A 16,702-nucleotide genomic window follows, 5' to 3' on the forward strand; every position below is an offset into this window, starting at 1 on the left:
TTTCAGCTTTGCCCAACACCTGATCGTCTGATGGTTAGACGGAGACCTGGAGAGGCCTACAAGCCACAGTGTCTCACACCCACTGTGAACTGTGGTGGAGGTTCGGTGATGATCTGGGGGTGATTCAGCAAGGCTGGAATCTGGCAGATTTGTCTTTGTGAAGGACGCATGAATCAAGCCAAGTACAAGGTTGTCCTGGAAGAAAACTTGCTTCCTTCTGCTCTGACAATGTTCCCCAACTCTGAGGATTGGTTTTTCCAGCAGGACAATGCTCCATGCCACACAGCCAGGTCAATCAAGGTGTGGATGGAGGACCACCAGATCAAGACCCTGTCATGGCCAGCCCAATCTCCAGACCTGAACCCCACTGAAAACCTCTGGAATGTGATCAAGAGGAAGATGGATGGTCACAAGCCATCAAACAAAGCCGAGCTGCTTGAATTTTTGCGCCAGGAGTGGCATAAAGTCACCCAACATCAATGTGAAAGACTGGTGGAGAGCATGCCAAGACGCATGAAAGCTGTGATTGAAAATCAGGGTTATTCCACCAAATATTGATTTCTGAACTCTTCCTAAGTTAAAACATTAGTATTGTGTTGTTTAAAAATGAATATGAACTTATTTTCTTTGCATTATTTGAGGTCTGACAACACTGCATCTTTTTTGTTATTTTGACCAGTTGTCATTTTCTGCAAATAAATGCTCTAAATGACAATATTTTTATTTGGAATTTGGGAGAAATGTTGTCAGTAGTTTATAGAATAAAACAAAAATGTTCATTTTACCCAAACACATACCTATAAATAGTAAAACCAGAGAAACTGATAATTTTGCAGTGGTCTCTTAATTTTTTCCAGAGCTATATATATATATATATATATATATATATATATATATATATATATATATATATATATATATATATATATATATATATAGTTGTGTAGCATTATAGTACAATAAAACAACTAAAAAATATTGTCTAAAATGCAAGAGAAAATTACATTTTAACCAAAACCCTAGATTTAACATTACTATATTAACAGCAGTACTGGCTCCTCTGAGGAGGCAAGACTCCATTATAAACTCCTATCTGTTATTAACCACAGTACTAGCAGTAGCAGATCATGCGATCTGAACACAGGTTTTAATTAGAGGAGCCAAGAAAGTTTTTTTTTTTTTTTTTCTCAGAGGAGGAGAAAAGCCTCCATTAAAAACTCCTATCTCTATAACCACAGTACTAGCAATGACAGGTGACATAGCCTGAGCCCTGATTTTAACTGGAGCAACCCATACCCTCCCGCCCCCTGCTGAAGTTGTTTTTCTAATGAGAGGTAAGAAAAGTAGGTTTAAAAATGTGGTTGTTACCTTGTTAACTGATGACATCTTCAGTCTTTTTAAAGCCTACACTTTCCAGGCCAGAATATACCCTATAATGCTATAATGCAAGTAGTTCTTGAAACATATGACCCAGTTTATCAACTGTCTTGCTGGGAATTACTTTTTAATATATTTTCAGTAAAAAGCGATGCATAGAGCAGCCTCACACCATCGTATTGAATATTGCAAAGACTATGAGATGAAATGACCCATTTATGAAAATACATCGCTGAATGTGAAGTGTGTGTTTGTGTTTTTCTAACTTTTTATACGAAAGAAATAAAATATACATATTAATCTGAACTTCCACGATGCTGCTTACATGGTTGCCTTTGGATGATCACACACAATTCATTCTTTGCAAGCATGTGCCCAAGCGTGCAGCCTGCACTGGACAGGGGCCAGCTGTGGGTAGTCCACCCTTGTGTCTGACCTGTGCTGGCTCCAGTGTGTCCCAGTATTGTGTTCTAAACAATGAGCTCCAAACACATTGATCTTTGTAAGCGTGTTCTTTTGTGGTATTTCCCTACAATTCAAATCTATAGACGGCCCAAGTCAGGAAGCAGGTCACAATACCAAAATTAGAAACCAGCAGAAAACCTGTGCCTGCTGGTGGGGGCCTTACTGTCTGCGTACACACTGCCTCTGTGGAGCTGTGCCATTGCCAGACGCAGATTTGAAAACTGCCCTTTAAAAATAAGTTACAGCTTCATAATTGATTTAGAGTCGTTGACTTGCATAGAGTGAGAGAGAAAAAAACAAACATGGAGATAATATATATCCAGATGTATGGGGCAGTACTGTGTGACACACAACCACTGTGAATTCTGCCCCCTATCGGTGAGATGAGGATAGGTGAAGTCTCATTGTTTAAATATTAAATGGGAATGTTAAAGTGATGCAATAATCATTATATTTGTGCATACTAATTACAATAATTGAACATGAACGACTATCTAGTATCAGTACTATTGATCTATATGTTAAATATAAAATGGAACCCATATAAACGTCTTATGATCCATTTAACCATCATCAGAATATTTGAAAAGGTAATCTGTGTCCTTTTGGTTGCAAACAGCACAAGCCAAGGACTGCGTTCTTAATAATAATAATAATAAAAAAGCATCTTTTGTTTCCAACTGCTGATGTTACAAGCTTAAATATAACTATTCGTTTTTCCTGGTACTTACAACATGGGAACAATTTGGTTTAAAGGGTCAGAAAGCTTGAATTCCAGCCACTAAAAAAGTAAACAGTCTGGGCTGTTAACATTTTGCGGACACAAATGTGCAAAAAATATACATGTATTTAAAAAAGTTAAAAAGTAAACACGCACCAAGAATTAGAATATTTTAGTGAAAAACTCAAATGAATTGTGTGATACGACAGTTAGGTATCCTCTGAGTGTAAGCGCTGTCTCATGTCATGCACCTGGTGGACAGGGCAGGCTGGGGCAGTACAGTAACCTCTACAGAGTACAGTTACGAACCCCTTATGAATGGAGGTTATTCGTAAGTCTGAAATGCCCGTAACTCTGAAAATTAGTTTTCAATGATTAAAAAATGTGTACACCTGCTATCTACACCCTCAATCTGAAGAATAATACAAGGATACGGCACAGTAATTCTATACTCTCATTGTTATGGTTCTAAAGTCTTTAAAACCGTACTATAAACGGAAAAAGGCTACATTAAAGTTACCATTGAAATCGTAACTGTGACAAAAACGAAACGTCCAGAAAAAGCTGGATTAACGTTGTGCTTGTTTTTAAACAAAAACGCATTCGTGCAGCTTGCTCAGTCATTCAGCCTTTGTTTAAAACTAAAATGACCACAGTAAAAGTGCACATCCTTGCTTTGAAATCTTCCTCACCTTTCTGAATACATCTGTTGGTACAATCTTTTTAACTTCTCAATGGCCAACACGCCGCTTATGTAAAAGCACCTACCTGGCTGCATTGAACGCATGGTTGAGTGATTGCATCTTTCCGGTTGAAAGTGTGGGTTCGGTAAACCGGTCAGTTCGTATGTTTTGTTGTTAATACTCTGGAGTTTTACATTTCACTTTTTGTACGGGACCGTGGACAAGTCTCACAAGAAAAAAAAAGCGGCAATACATGTTACAGTATGGGCGTTTATGCAAATTCCAACCCGCGACTCAAAAAAAAAAAAAAAAAAAAAAAGCCCAATCCAGTTTATTATAAACGGACTTGGTAACGGTGATCGTGGGGTAAGCCAATATGTGTCGATACGAGACGGTATTCCTCATCCAATCCGGGCGGTGTCGCTAGTGAAATGTCAGGTGCTAGCCTCCTTTCCCCATCCCCCATTCCCTGTGTCTATGCGCAGTCGGCGGTGCGCAGGACTGCTGCTTCTCAGCTGCTCAGCTGACTATGATGCTGTGTGGGTAAACCTCCGGAGTGAAAATGTGATAGAGAAATAGTATGATTTTTAAATTGTAACAATTATAGCTTCTTATCACCGCGTGTAACAACGCACTATTTGCATTAATTGTACTGGTAAGTGGATTATTCTATCGATTTTTATAGTTGTGACAAATTTTTACGTTTCTGTAAAGAACATATCGAAATGTTGTTATTGATGTAGGAAGCGGCAGATGAGAGGTCTGGTGTTTTCAAATGGTTTTTTAGAGGCCATACATCAAACCAGGTTAGGGGTTAAATACGCTTTGCTAGTTTGTTTTATTCAAAATTTGAAACAAGTGCAATTGCACCATATGCCGTAATGTTTCTAATTGTTACAATAACGTTGATGTTAGACGAGATATATTCCTTCCGTTTTTTTTATGCAAATCAAATATTGTTTTCATTTTAATGCTAATCACCGAATTGATTAAATAGCAGTCTAGTCAACAAGGAAAACACAGTTGCCTGTGGCATGTCGTTAAGATTTTGGGGAACTGAAACATGGAACTGTTGCAAAACTGGAATTCCACTGTGACACTAAATCAGCCCAATATTCAAAAGAAGAAAGCAGATTATGGTTATGGCCTTGTTCTTACAGTAAATCTTTTTTATAACTGCCCTTCTCAATACTAGTCAGACATTCCAAATGTATAAGTGTAGTTCCAGTTTATGCATTCTGGTGAATAACTGCCTGTTTGAACCACTAATAAGAATGAATACTATCAGGAATTACACGTTTTGGGATTTTTTTTTTTTTAATCCAAATTTGTTTTAAGGAGTAGTGAAGCACACATTTCTGAATTAAATTATCCAAGAGAACAGGTTTATTATTATTATTATTATTATTATTATTATTATTATTATTATTATATTTTTATATAGCGCATTTCATAGTGGACCACCATCACAAAGTGCTTTACAGAGGTAGGCTGTGAACTGTGCTTTATATGCAGAGTCACTTGCAATAGGACATTGATTTAACATCTCTTCTCCAGGATAGAACACAAGGAGGTTAAGTGAGTTGCTCAGGGTCATACAATGAGTCAGTCGGTGGCAAAGATGGGATTTGAACCGGTGACTTTCTGGTTACAAGTCCTTGACTTTAACCACCAGACTTCACTGCCTCCTGTCTCTGTCCTTCTAAACAGAGGGAGAAATATTACAATGAATGCCTAACTTTAAAAAATAAATTCATCTCCCATCAGCCTCTAAAACCATACTTGGGTATTGGTGCAGTAGGATGAATTCTCACTATGCCACTATAGAGGTCACACAAACAAGTATTGACCAGGTCCAGCACCTGCAGCCATAGTAGAGGTGTGCTGAGTATTTAAATAATCGAACACAAATCTGATTATTGATTTCGATTAATCAAGTAATCTGTTAATTTAGATTAATTTTATTTATTTTATTTTATTTAATGCAGAAAAAAAACAAACATAAATAAAACAGACACCCACTGTATGCTAGATTCTGTTCTGTAATCTTTTCTCTCTAGTGCTGGTTTGGTTGTCTTACTCTGTTAATGGTCTCTATCTAAATAGTGGCAACTCACTCAGTCAACAGCACATGACAATTTACATGGATTTTTAAATCAGAAAATGCTTTCTTTCATAACTCTGAGATGGTTAGCTTGTAATATGCAGACATAACTACAGTAAAATACTATTCACTTCAAATGAACATAAAAAGACTACTGTAGGTCTATTTCGAGCAATGCAAAAATACTTCCTTTTCTTAAGTCATTAACTTGTAATATGCAAAAATAACTCAAACAAATACTGTTCACTTCAAATTAACACAAGTCTGTACTTTAGATCTATTTTAGCATTACATAAATACTCAACCATTTCTTAAGGGAGACAAGTAAAGTCATAGGTTTTCTTGAAAGAACTGTGCTCACTATTCACTGAGGCACTGTGATATGGGCATCACTATTGTCACATGAACACATTTCAACATAAGCAAATATACGTTATAACACAAATTAGTTAACACACACATTATGCCAGCACTGCAGTAGAAGCTAACCATCTCCCCATCCCAGCATATCTGCTAACTCTTTTTTCCTTTTTTAAACTACTCCTATACTTATGTCAAAAAGTATAGTGCTACTGCTATTTATGGAACCTCTTTTTTTAAGATAAAAAAAACTACATAATAAAACCTTAATCAGGACATGAATAAAAGCAAAAAACGATATGCTGTACTTGACAGGTATACAGCTGGACTTCATTAACATAAGGGACAGCAGAGTTGCACTGATAATCAGGTACTAGTTGTTGTTCTCAGACTAATTTAACATTTTTAAATGTCATTCTTCTTATTTATTATAACTTATTTTTAATTAAAGTGTAAATGGCTTCAAATGACATTTTAACATCTGAACTTTTGTGATGCTTGCAGTCATTTAGTTCTGAGCTTTGTTGTCCATAACTGAGTCTTAACACATTTTGTAGCTGAATTTAACAGTATGTGACTGGAATGCCACTTTCTGATCAGAAAAAAACACGTGATGCTTTGTCTTTGAATTTGGTTCAGTGTCCAAACCTCATGAAATCGTTTGGAATGAGGAAGTAAAAAGAAATACAGCACTGGTCACATGTGAGTTAAAAGAAGTCAAATGAGTTCACAGATATCTGAAGAGAATTGTATTGAACAATTACCAAAACTCAGCTGTGGAGCAACAGAACAAAATATATATAGAAGGTACAGTAAATAAAACGTTAATATCATTTGAAGCTATTTAATTAATTTTTAAAGACATTTAAAAAAGGCAGATTTATTTTTTATTGTTAATATCTTTTTGAGCTTTTGAAAATGTCTATAAAAAAAAAAAAGTAAAATTGAAGTCTGTACACCCTGTCATAAGACATTACCAAGTTAACCCTGAACTGTATGCTGGGGTAACGCTGTTAGTTTTTTTAAATTTGTTTTTGCATTTGGAGAAACGACGAGGGGTTTTGCAAAATCCCAATAATATACAAACAAACAAATTAGTGAATAACATATGGCTGATGCAGCATTTTATAAAAAAAGAAAATACTGTGTTCTGTGCACTGGTTGCAATGAAAACAAGATAACATAGCTTCTAATGGTCTTTTTTTTCTATTCAGGTGTTTAAAAAGATAGGAGTGTAGCCTACTTGGCTTCATTCAGTAACATTCTAAGAGCAAAATGTGTAGTTTTATTTTCAGGTTTCTAAATTAGAAGACTATATTCCCAGCTGTGTACTGAAATAAACATGTAATTCCTGTTGCATTCAAAATGAAAATATATTGTGCCCAAAACAGCTTAGTATTACTAGATTACATCGACATCTCTTAAAAATATTACTTCCAAAGACTCTTCCTGGCTTGACTTCACTCATCCCTGTTCAGAAGCATGGTCTGGAGCTTCTTTCTAGGTGTTGAATTAAAGGAGTGATGCAAGTGCTGTAGATACATTGCCCCGTGCATCTGCCGTATTGGAATGCATGTATTAATGCGAAGAGTACTCGAGTACCAAAAAGATCGTCAGTATATTAAAATAGTCGCGAGTACTGGAGTAACTCGATTAATTATCCCAGGTGGGTCTGATCTGGCTAAGACTTGGTTGTGCTCCAAGGAAAGTGGTGGGGATGGTGTTCAGCTCAACTGATGCCCAGCATTGCGTTTTTTTTTCAAAGTGTTTTATTTAACAGGAACAGGACAATGTACAATTTTTAACATTCATGACAAGTCGCAAGATATATTGTACCCAGATGTAGCTATAAGCTAATTTACATTGGGAGTCCCTGGGCTAATTAATGGATTAGTTCATGTAAACCAAAATCCCATATACCGTATTATAATTATAAATACAGCAGCTACAAAATACTGATACTGCTGTCAGCATAATACAGAACTAAAATTAATTTGCTTAATAGATACCCACCCAACCCTTATAATATATTAAAATCGATATCTTAGAGATTAAAACTAATAATTTTAATTACAATGCATAATATATTACAAAGCTATAAACATTACCATTGTATTATCAATAAAAATACGTAGCTGTAGTTCATGATCACAGACTTGTATTTATTTTAACCAAAATCTTTAATTTAGTTGTCATTATAAGAACCGTTTATATCATCCGTTTAGGGTCACTGGTGTTTGAGGTGCAGGCCTTTCTGTGGATGAGATGCTGAACTGTCATGTTTGCTTGGTGGCATCTCAGGAGAACTGCTCTGTATTCATTATAACCTGACTAGTGAAATCTTTCAGCCATTCACTTTGCATATAAACAAATGTCACAAAGGCTCCCATTCACAGCACAAGCTCCTACAGCCACACACACACAGGACACAGTACCCTGCTGACTTTTCTATGAGCTCTGAAATAAAAGGTATGGTGCCCCTCATCTGAGCCACCAACACCAGTGCTTCCCGCAACACCTGATGCACCTGTCCTTGGAAGTGACCTACCAAGTACTCACCAGGTCCAGCCATTTACAACATATAGCCACCAGGAGGCGCTGGTCCAATTAATACATAGAAAAAACTGACATATTTGGAGGAGAATCTGTTGTCAGCTCTGCAGAACGAAATCCATAGAGAATAATGTGCAAAGTCTTCAAAAACACTGTGGTCTGAGAAAAAAAAAATCTTATTTAGTCTACATTTTCTTACTTATTTTACCAATTTAAGCCACTATTTACAAGCGACTGGCAGGAGTGATAACTGCAGTAGTAGCCATTTAGTCCTGTCTCCTACGTCTTGTTTTAAAAGTCAGATATCATTTTCCATGCTGCTGTAATCTAGTCTAACGCATGGAACAGGTTAATGAGAGCTAAATATTTACTCTGAAATAGACACTCTGTTCAACAGAGAGAACACTGGTGGACTGGTAAGAGGAAGAGGTAGTACTGGACCTAATACTGCAACTTTAATCTCTCATGGTGTACCTCATCATAGTCAGGGCCCATACTAATGTCAGTTTATGCTGGGGTTTGAATTATGAATCCTTCACTGATGTTTTTCTGGTGCTTGGATAATGTGTTGCCCTTATTAAAAGGTCGTTCTAGGTTCCAGCACCAAAAAAACTACTCTGGATGATTTTTAATAAAAAAAGCCAAAATTCATTTAAATGGCTTGACAAAGCATAATTAGTCATTTATGTAACAATGTATTTTTATTAACATGACAATGTATATTTGCGATCAGAAGAAAGATGCAAGTCAAGTGTTTCGATGGGAAGTCATTAGAATTTTACTAATTTCTTTTTTTAGTAATTCAGTTCAGAGTGTGACATGTTCAAACATGCGTTATACCAAAGAGGGTTACGTCACAAGCCTTATTCTTGATCAGTAACCGTGATAGATGTCAGTATGTTTTTTTAATCCAACCAGGTGTGTGCATTGCATGTGTTTTGATTTCTGTGAAAAGTGGTTGGGAAGCTGTTAGGGGGTGATCTGACATTGCTCAGGAGAGAATGGTGAAAATAATGCAAATATGAAAAACGAGAATTTTTCAATCTCACCATCTCATGTCCCTTGCATACCTTCCGTGCAGTTTTAGCCATTCAAGATTTTACTATGAGCTTAACCATACACACCTAAGTGAGCTCTTTAGTAATGCCTAGAATGTGTCAAACAGCTCTGTGCAAGGGGAATATATTACACCTACCAGCTAGCAGGCGTAGTTATGACTCCTTTACGACCTGAATAAGTCTTACGTCTGCTATGTGCACTCTGCAAAAAATTTGCGCCCATCACTTACACTGTCGTAACACTTACGCCTGCTTGGTACACTCCGCCCCTGAACATTGGCACTAGGCTCACAGACACAAAAATCAGTGACGCTGCCAGTGAACACATGTAATTGAAAGTTTTGGAAGTGTGGTCATATTGAGCTCAGTCTAACAGCATCCCTCCCTCTGTTGATTAACCAATGATGCAGCTCGTCTTTCTTGTGGCATAACGCTGGGAAATGCACATTAAAAAGAATGGCAACAATAATACATTATGATAATGAGTCATTATCTCGCAGGACAGAGATTAGACAGAATTAAGTTGTGACTGAACAGGCCAGCTGACGCTGAGCAAGTTTGTGAATGGGTTGTAGATCAGATGTGCTGGTGCTGTGGGACACCGGCGGCAATGACAGGCAGGTTTACGGGCAACTTTTGCTGTAAGTTTTTTAAAATTTGGAAAGCATTGCGGCAAGCAGCTTGGGCACTGCGGCAACTGCCATCGGTGCCGTCGGTTATTTTGTTCCCTACATCAGTGTTGTAAAATGATGCGTTTGACAGTTTCCCAAGCGCAAATCATATTTCCGTTACAAACCTGAAAAGCCAAGCATGGTTGGCTTTTGGTTTAAATGACGATGCATTATAGACCTCTTGAACAGCAAATATTGTAAATTTTACCTCTGCCCTGATTGGTTTGGTTTTGAAGTATCAGAGTAAAGGAAGGAAATGCGATATGTTCACCTTTTTGTATGTCCAAATTACTATGGCCTAAACTGGCAGAAAGCTTAGAGTGTCTGTCTACTTTTCATTTATTTTACAACAATGAATCAAAGGACGTCTAGATATGGAGTTTAAGGGTAGCACCTAAACATGCTGTGCCATGGCTCCGAGGACACATTTTGCAAGGCGACGTTTTGAGATCAATATAGAAGATACTGCACGCAAAAAGAAGTGCATTCCACATGGTATGCCTTCTTCAATTGCTATACTACACTTCAATGTGTATTTATGACTCTAATATTGAATTTTTTAGCAGTTGCAAAATGCTTCATATGATGATTTTCTAAAATGGCATTTATTCAAAGTGCGAGTATTATGATTGTTGTTTATGTTTATACTTCTAAAAAATGTAGAAAGATTGTGCTTCCCGGATTAGTATTTAATTATGGGACGAGTTGAAAACTGCAAAGTTCATGAGCAGCACAGCAGAACTCTCCATAGGAGCAGGATTGTGACCCCTGATTTGCCCACCGTAATGTCATATATTCATTTGGTTGCTTAGTCTGACCAGGTATGCCTAAGGCTGTGGTCAGGTAGTTTCCATTTAGAACAGCTCAGGTTTGCAAACTTGTCCTCTGCTCCTTGACTAAGATAGGTAGTAATGCGCAGGGATGAGTGTTGATCAGCTTTTTATTGCACTCTTTACTGACAAACTATACGTTGTTACTGGTGCTAACCCTGTGCGTACCCTCACCCCCTAATGAGGCTTGTTTTCTCTTGCAGTATACCTTTGATTCTTAAACAAACATATTCATTGGTCAACAACAATGACTGAGTTCTGGTTGATTTCTGCCCCTGGAGAGAAGACCTGCCAGCAGACATGGGACAAACTGATGGCTGCCACAAGGAACAACAACCTTTCCACCAACAACAAATTTAACATCCCTGATCTTAAGGTGAAGAGTGCAAGCTGTTCTTTCATTGCTTCTCAGAAAAGGTCATATGAGACACAAGTTCAGGCTGCCTGACGCTTAGTTCCTGGTGTCTTTGAGTAATTTAGTATGCATGACAAACCACAAAGGGGCACCTTAATCATGGGGTAAAATGAATGAATAAATCACACTGGTATCGTCGGTATTGCTACTGTAACTTTTAGTGGTGACTTAACCCTTTACTGCAGGGCTTCTCAAACTCGGTCCTGGGGCCCCCCTGTGGCTGCTGGTTTTCATTCCAGCCGAGCTCTCAATTACTTAAGTAGACCCTTAATTGAACTGCTAATTTGCTTAATTAGACCTTTTTACTTGTTTTCAGCTCTTGAACAGTTGCATATTTCAAGTTAGCAATAACATTTGATAAGTAACTTGAACTGCAACTGTTTAAGAGCTGAAAACATGTAAAAAGGTCTAATTAAGCAAATTAGCAGATCAATTAAGGGTCTGGTTAAGTGATTGAGAGCTTGGTTAGAATGAAAACCAGCAGCCACAGGGGGACCCCAGGACCGAGTTTGAGAAGCCCTGCGTTATTGCCTGAGCCCAGATAGAAAGAACACGAACATATTAAGCCTTACAGCATAACATAAAAAAAGTTTTAATATTTCTTTTATTACAGAATGCTGATAGGAATACATTAATATTTGCATCACAACGGGTTGCATTATGGCATTAATAAGTGGATCATACAGACAGCTTGGTATAAAAAAAGAACATAAACAAACTTATATTTATAAAAATATGAAAATAAACAAAGCTACTGTTGACCTATATTTGATTTAGTTATCCTAGGGTAGCCTTTCTGTAAAGTTACTGTACTTGGTGCTGGAAGAGTGGTTTTGCAAATATGCCAAGAACTGTGATGCAAAACGTGAATTCTATAGTTTTTATTCCGGGAGTCATTTATATTACAAGTTCATACAATATAGCATTGTTTCTGTCTTATTTGTATAGGTGGGAACTTTGGATGTCTTGGTGGGTCTATCGGATGAGCTAGCTAAGCTGGACTCTTTTGTGGAGAGGTAAGAATACCACTGTTACTCTGTCTGAAGAGTATTTCATGTACTCTCTGCAGGGATATTTTTTTTAATGTTGACCGTGCAGCAATACATTTTCTTTGCTTAAGGCTTCCTGGGGTTCCAGTGGAAATTGAAAGACTTATTTTAAAATAAAAAATGTCTAATTTTACAAAACAAATGCAAAAAAAATAAAATTAAATTAAAATTGGTGGATCCTCCTGTGCATGCTTTTTCACTACTGTTTTAGTATTTAAAGTTTTATCTTTGAATTCTTAATATCTGTCACCTTCTCTGTTAAAATGTTTCGTGTCATCCTCTTGTCAGATAGTGGCTAGAATCTGAACTTTTTCCTTAATATATATATATATATATATATATATATATATATATATATATATATATATATATTATATATATATACTATATATTCTATATATATAGATATCTATATATATATATACATACATACATACATACATACACCTTCTGCAGCTATGCAGTAACAAAGTCAAAACAAATGCTGGTTCAGTTAATGCATCAGTAGCTAACCTATGCTGCAAAAACGGAGGCTTGTGTCATAACTGAACAAAACCACCAGGATGCTTCTTTGTAGGTCTGTTCTGAAGCAGTAATTGGAGCTTGATTTGAAACTGCTATTTGGTTTGCTCCATTTCATCAAGGAAGGAAGAGAGGATTTGAGATGGCAATGTTCATTCACAGATGGCCAAGCCAGTATCATTACCTAGAGTGTTTATTCATGTTTGTATTCTTTACACAAGTTCAAGTGAAAGGGCTCCAGGCAAACTCTTTGCTTTAGGAGCCAACTGCTCTTAACTCTTTGTGGTCGGACCAGGTCTGACATTACAATTTTCCCTTTCCGGTCAAAAAAACATCAAGCACAGGTCTCTAGTTGTTTTGTTTGTTTTTTTTTTCCGGGAAAAGCAGAGAGAACCTTTCAATGGCCGAGTGAGACCGATAGGAGCCGAGAGAAGCTGAAAAAAAGGGGGAGTATCTGAGCAAACACATAGCCCCTGAACCACAGAGATAACAAGGACACAAACAAAGAAGATAGCTGCTTCTGCATCCAGCGCTCAAAGAATATCACTGACATTTGCAGAGCTTTTTGAGATGTTATAGTAATAAAATAATGACTTGGATTGCATTATTAATGAGTTTGGTGATAAAACAAGTGATCAGGAGAGGATTTATCCTCTGAAGAGGTATATGAAAAATACAGCGAACAAGGGGTGTGGCTTGGCTGGAGATGCAGTACTGAGTGTCCTTTTGCTATGCAGTGATGGCAACCTAACCCTTAAACCTGTTTTTGCTCTGGGGGGAAAAAAAAAAATGTAAACAACGCATGTAAAATAAACAGCACGTGTGAAAATTAATTTGACCTGGCGCGCCTGACAAGCGCTGAATAAATGGACCGCTAAGGGTGAAGACAAAAAAATTGGTTGCCAAATCTAAAGTGGCAACAAACAATTGGAAGCAAGTTGGTTGCTACCATATTCAACTACAGAAATACAACAACTTGTGATACTAATACAGTAACTTAGTTTGTACTCCCTTATTTATTGCCTCATTCGGCAGAGTGGTTAATCTATACAGCAGATGACTGCAATGAGTTTTTGTATTTTAGATAGTTTAAGCACATTGTCATATATTTGAGGTAATTCCAAAATTAAATCCTTTTCATTAGCAGTGAATGGCAGGTTTTCTACTGCAATCAAGTCAGCTGCATTAAATTGCATTTTTAATTCCCTTAATGTTATTGTTTCTTAGCAGTTACTTATATAGCACATTGCCAGGGACAGGGAAGGAGCACACTTCTTAGTTACAGTTGTTAGAATTGCACATACGTGTATGTGTGCGTATATATATCCACACACACACACACACACACACACACACACACACACAGTGCCTATGAAAAGTATACACCCCCTTGAACTTTTCACATTTTGTTGTGTCGGTGCCTCAGTTTCATGCATTTAAATGAGGATTGTTTTCCTTCTTATCTACACACCATACTCCACACTGTTAAGGGGAAAAAAAGTTATATATTAAAAACACAAAACTGAAAGATTTATATACATAATTGGATAAGTCTCCACCCCCCTGAGTTAATACTTGGTGGAAGCACCTTTAGCAGCAATTACAGCTGTGAGTCTGTTGGGATAGGTCTCTACCAACTTTGCACACCTAGATTTATCAGTATTTGACCATTCTTCTTTAGAAAACTGTTCAAGCTCTGTCACATTCCTTCGGGAGCCTTGATGGACAGCAATCTTGAAGTCATGCCACAAATTTTCGGTTGGGTTTAGGTCAGGGCTCTTGACTGGGCCACTCAAGGATATTTATCTTTTTGTTCCTTAGGCTCTCCAGTGTAGCTATGGCTGTGTGCTTTAGGTCGTTGTCATGCTGAAAGGTGAACTTCCGTCCCAGTTTCAGCTTTCTTGCAGAGGGCAGCAGGTTTTCCTCAAGGACTTCTCTGTACTTTGCTCCATTCATTTTCCCTTCTATCCTGACAAGTGCCCCAGTCCCTGCCGATGAGAAACATCCCTATAAGATGATGTTGCCACCACCATGCTTCACAGTAGGGATGGTGTTCTTTGGGTGATGTACTGTGTTTTGTTTGCGCCAAACATAACGCTTTGCATTTAGGCCAAAAATTTCCATTTTCGTTTTGTCAGACCACAAAACTTTTTGCCACATGGCTACAGAATCGCCAGAGTTTCTTCACATACATCAAACAGGATTCAAGGTTGGCTTTCTTGAGTAATGGCTTCCTTCTTGCCACCCTACCATACAGGCCAGATTTGTGGTATGCTTAGGACATTGGTGTCGCAGTCACACTTTGACCAGTCTTGGCCATAAAAGCCTGTAGCTGTTGCAAAGTTGCCATTGGCCTTTTGATAGCCTCTCTGATCAGTCTCCTTCTTGCTCGGTCATCCAGTTTGGAGGGACGACCTGATCTAGGCAGGGTCTTGGTGGTGCCATACACCTTCCACTTCTTAATAATCGTCTTGACTCTGCTCCAAGATATTCAAGGTCTTTCATATTTTTTTATACCCCTCCCCTGATCTGTGCCTTTCAACAACTTTGTCCAGGAGTTCTTTTGAAAGCGCCTTGGTGCGCATGGTTGAGTCTTTGCTTTGAAATGCACTACCCAGTAGAGGGAACCTACTGGAACTGCTGAATTTATCCTGAAATCATGGGAATCACTACAATTTAACATAGGTGGAGGCCACTTGGTGTGTGATTTTGAAGGTGATTGGTTACACCTGAGCTAATTTAGTGTGACTTCAAGCCAGTGCACTCTCTTTACACAGAATTGCACAGACTCAATAATACTTATTTTCTACTGTTATACTGGACAGAGTATATTTAACATTATCTAAAATGTCTCAACAGTTTGTTTACAACATTGTCAGTGACAAGCAGATCAACTCTTGTTAATCCATTTTTAATATGTTCTTTCAGTAGTTTAACTTTAAATGATTTTATAACATGTATTTTTAATTCAGATACTTCAATGTAGCAAGCTAAATTGTAATTGTACTTCACTGGTATACACAGAAGGCAAGAGGTTCATTTTAATTAGGCACCTACTTAGCAGCAAATGCAACCTTGAATATTAAAACTAGGACTGCTATACTTTTGATGTAACCACAAACCCATTCTAGTTCAATTGTTCCTGGCATGTTAACTTTGTTCCACAGAGTTTGCTATTCTGCTCTCGCTAGATCTCGCTAGATATATGCAGTCTTCTAGAGTAAATAGCTCATTTTTATACAGCCAAGTCAGTTCAAGGTCCTGGCTGCCTACAGTATTATTTAATTGAAGTGTATTGTATGGCTGCCTACATTTTGCAGTCAAAGGTCAAAAGCCAAGGCATACAGTAATTAAAGACATTGAGATGTAGGAAACTTTAAACCAATGCTTTGTCTGTGACACTAACAGTGGCACTTGGATATCTCTTGTTTCCACAAAAGCAAAAGTTGTTTATTACTGTAAATTGCCACTATTAACACAAACTTTGATAATGTTATTTCCAATGTCGTGCTAGCACATGACATGACCAAGTCATATGCTGTGGTGACAAATAGACACTAGGAGTGAACTGCTTAAATAATTCCATATATTGCACAAAAACAAAAAGTGTTTTAGGATAGATGCTTCTGAATGTTTAAAATATCCCACTATGTTTTTGCTTTTTTTGTATTTTGTTTCACTGAAATGCACTTTTCTGAATTACTCATTGTGTCTGTAGTGAGTTCTTCTGGAAGACTGACTCCATGTCTTGCTGTTCTGAATTTTCAGACATCAATCATTCTAAAAAAAAACAAAAAAAACAACACGTTCTTTAAAAAGAAAAAAAAAATAGACCTTACGTTGACCAGATTTCCCTGTAAGGCCTGGGGGAACATTGTGTACCTTTTCATTTTT

General features: G+C 37.4%; 1 protein-coding gene across 2 annotated transcripts in view; it reads left to right on the top strand.

The window, feature by feature from the left end:
* Positions 1-3,752: 3,752 nt before the first annotated feature.
* LOC121313253 (V-type proton ATPase subunit C 1-A-like) overlaps positions 3,753-16,702 on the top strand; it is a 47,973-nt gene continuing 35,023 nt past the window's right edge. For both annotated transcript variants that reach the window (XM_041245592.1, XM_041245593.1), the window contains exons 1-3: positions 3,753-3,901; positions 11,026-11,198; positions 12,186-12,253. In XM_041245592.1, coding sequence (XP_041101526.1) covers positions 11,070-11,198; positions 12,186-12,253 — 197 coding nt within the window. In that variant the 5' untranslated portion in view covers positions 3,753-3,901; positions 11,026-11,069. The remainder of the gene's footprint in view (positions 3,902-11,025; positions 11,199-12,185; positions 12,254-16,702) is intronic.

This window comes from Polyodon spathula, chromosome 3 (assembly GCF_017654505.1).
Source record: "Polyodon spathula isolate WHYD16114869_AA chromosome 3, ASM1765450v1, whole genome shotgun sequence".
In the NCBI taxonomy this organism is placed as follows: Eukaryota; Metazoa; Chordata; class Actinopteri; order Acipenseriformes; family Polyodontidae; genus Polyodon; species Polyodon spathula.